The sequence below is a fragment of the Puntigrus tetrazona genome, unplaced genomic scaffold, assembly GCF_018831695.1.
Source record: "Puntigrus tetrazona isolate hp1 unplaced genomic scaffold, ASM1883169v1 S000000317, whole genome shotgun sequence".
Classification (NCBI taxonomy): domain Eukaryota; kingdom Metazoa; phylum Chordata; class Actinopteri; order Cypriniformes; family Cyprinidae; genus Puntigrus; species Puntigrus tetrazona.
In genome coordinates, this window is record NW_025047976.1 from 1,179 (window position 1) to 4,655 (window position 3,477).

The following is a 3,477-nucleotide window of genomic DNA, read 5'->3' on the forward strand; positions in this document are numbered from 1 at the left end:
CTTGCAGCTGACAAAATTTGCAGACCCTTTTCTTCTTGTAATGTGGACTTATTTAGGCCGTTTATTACCCAATGTGATAGACTCCGGTTGGTTGAAGCGCTTACTAGTTAACCGATTTACCAATCCGACATAAAAATACAATATCATTACTTTATTTTCATGAAGACTTTTTTATAACTGGAGCATATTATAATCTTAGGTTTAATTCATACCGCACTTGTCTTTATAATACAATATAAAACTTTTTACATCAATAGCATTTAATGGAAATTGAAATTTTTAACATTACAAATGTCTGAATTGCTGAATAAAGGCCCGTTCACACCAAGGACGATAATTATAAAGATAACGACAAGGATACAGTTTTATCATTTATTCTCAATATTAAAGAACAGTCTATACCACATCTATAACGTTAAAGGCGGAGAGAAACTATTTCATCTGGATCACTTTAAGAATGATTTTTTTCCAGCTAATGAATGATACAAACATTAACAACCAGAATCCATGATTCTATAAGGACCTTGAGAATTTAAAGCAGCAGACTGCTTATCCACTGGTGGACACTAATATCTTTATCTTAGTTATCTTTAGATTTATCATTCCTGGTGTAAATAGGGCTTAAAAGTTATCCCTTTTAAAAGAAGTCTTAATGACCCTAAGCATTTAATGTATTAATATAATAATATATTATCATATCTATGATAATATGATGTTTATTTATATTAACAATCAATCATAAAGTTTTGCACATTTAGATAAAAATATGAAGGTTTTATTAAAAAGGTAACTAACATTTACATATACATTTAAGTATAATATAATATAATAACTCCAGCTTTTACCTTCTGAAAGGCATTATAGTCTGGGTAAAACAAGATTTCAGAACAGCTTTTTTTTCCAAGTAGCCATAAAAATTCTAAATTCTACTGTGTAATTTTATAATACTGTAATTTTGAAATGCTGTAAGTTGTTTTTTGTTTATTTTTAGTATGGGAAGCCCTATACCAGCAGTAAACTCCTTGTATGTCATGCATTTCTGGCAAATAAATGCGGGAATTGAACTGAAAAACCCACTCTTCAAAAGACATTTCAGCAAACAAAATATACCACAACACTTCTTGCATAAACTTAAAATAGCACTGGATGTTTTTAAAGTGCACTTTATATCGTTCACAAGCCTAGAGCTGTCACAGAGATGTGTATGATTTCGTAAGAGACTTATTTCAGTGACTAAAGGAACATTTTATATGTGGCGAATTGGTTACAGCACCATTACAAGCCACAAATCCAACTATATAACATACCTGTGCCATATTCCACTGTCCTTGTTGACCTGGCTGCATGGCATACATGTTTTGAGGGGGCACCATGCCCTGAGGTCCCATCATGCCCGGGGCCAAGCCCATCACTCCTGGTTGTGCATTTCCCATGAAACCATTAGGCATCGTCATACCAACCATCATGCCTGTGTTCTGGCCCATCATAGCACCGCCCTGTCCCATGACGGCCCCCATCATAGTAGTGGGCGGCATAGCTCCTCCCATCCCGGGGAAGGCCTGGAAGTTCCCCTGTGGCTGCGCAGGGAACTGCATCTGAGATGGGCCCATGAACATCGCAGTCGCTGTGGGAGCAGAAACGCACAAAGATACACAAATAAGAAGATTTACACATGTTCAATATGTTCAAAGGGACAAAAACAGAAGCAGACCAGAGGACACTGACACACAAAACATCACAGACGGCAGAGAGCGATCAATATCTGCGCTAATGTGTGCAGTTCCTCGCCTCGAGCCCAGAGGAAATGGATCTTTGAGACAGAAGAGGTGCGCAGGATGAAAGGGGGCATCTAACGCGTCCTGATGGTGAAGAATTGGCAGTGCCTTCATTTGGAGCATCTGAGGTTTTGGGAAATGTCCTCTTTGAAGAGTAGGGCAGGCGAAGCAGGCAGCTTTAAACCACGTTCAGCAGTATCAGAGTGCTGAGACACGCAGTGCTTGAATTATTGATACCCCCATTAAAGCAGGGCTTCTCGAGAACCTCGCTTGCTTTTCTCTTTCACTCAAACACACACACAGCCAAAGCACCATTAGAAATGGACTCTGGATGCATAGCGCCATTTATAGATCTGTATTCTCTCGCTCAGTTCGCTCACTCTCTGAGGATTAAGAAAGTGGGACTCTGGGGGATGGATGTACCTTGCGCAGGCTGTTGTGGGACGGTGCTGGAGCCATACAAGGAGAGAATAGAGTCCTTGGAGAGAGGTTTCTTGGCCGAGTCCTCTGCTTTGCTGCTCCCGCTGGTTTCGCTGAACAGGTCCAGATCTCCCTGTGCTGGAGCAGCACTTCCTGTGCCCGTAGCACCTGCCACAGCCCCTCCGGCGGAGTTGGCCTGAGCGCTCCCAGCTGCCTTACTGGAACTGACCTGCAGAGCAGAGGAGACGGTTGACTTCAAGCCATGCACACTCTCAACACCGGCTTATATAGCTTCACACAATAACTCCCTCACATATCAATAAAACTCATTAGCAATCACAGACATGCATGGGTGTATCTGTGGGCCTTAAAATTGTGAGCCAAATGAGGTATCTCAACAGACCTTCCAGTCTAAATGGTAGGAGGCTTGTGCCAAATCAACCGGATAAAGCTCTGAAACATTCATCATGGAAAAACGCTAACAGAAAAGAAGCAAAAAAGTCATTTTATTTATATTCATGTTCTTGTTAAATTATATACTACTTTGTCAAAATAAATGAAAAATAATATAGCAAAATCTAAAATCAATTATTTATACAAATCAATTTCATAACAGAAATACTATCAAAAGAAGAGTAAAAAAAGCAAACAATAAATATTACATACGTTTATTTAATGTTTTAAACATGATAATTTTAGAAAAATGTATTTATTATGAACATTATATAAATATTTAAGAATCTTATAAAAGTTACATTTTTTTTAATGAACAAAGATCTTGGTGTCCTAGACTAGTTTAGACCAGCTAACCAGTTTAGGCTGGTTTTAACTGGATCAAAACTTGACCAGGTTACTGTCACTGTACAATTAAATGTGCGGTAATAATACCAAACTTTTGTGAATGCTTAAAGTTAAAGTTAGTTAAGTGTATATGCTTAAATCACATATATTCCTACTAAACGTATAAGGAAAAGGCAAATTTTCAAATCAAAGTTGGTTAAAATTATAAATCCTGGACAAACTCAGAGGAGAGAAGACACACACATAAACAGATGAAAGAAAGGCTTCATCATCTTCATGCAGAGAAATGACATTAATTAGACTGCAGCTGTGATGAATGAATAACTCAGGAAGAGGAGACACAATTCACCGTTTACACAAACTTACAGCGCACACAAATAACAGTAGATGGAGAAGACAATCAGTAAGTGGCAGTTTGTGTTCAGTCAAAGCACCTGCATCCTTTTACTCAATTACAGTCGTGTGATGCTAGAGTAGCAGC

The 3,477-nt window shown here is 38.4% G+C and overlaps 1 protein-coding gene across 1 annotated transcript; it reads right to left on the reverse strand.

Moving 5' to 3' along the window:
* Positions 1-778: 778 nt before the first annotated feature.
* LOC122333662 (stromal membrane-associated protein 1-like) lies at positions 779-2,477 on the reverse strand (the record flags this gene model as incomplete). Its single annotated transcript, XM_043231363.1, has 2 exons — positions 779-1,624; positions 2,199-2,477. Coding segments are annotated over 2 exons (677 nt in total), but the record flags the coding sequence as incomplete, so codon positions are not given.
* Positions 2,478-3,477: the final 1,000 nt, after the last annotated feature.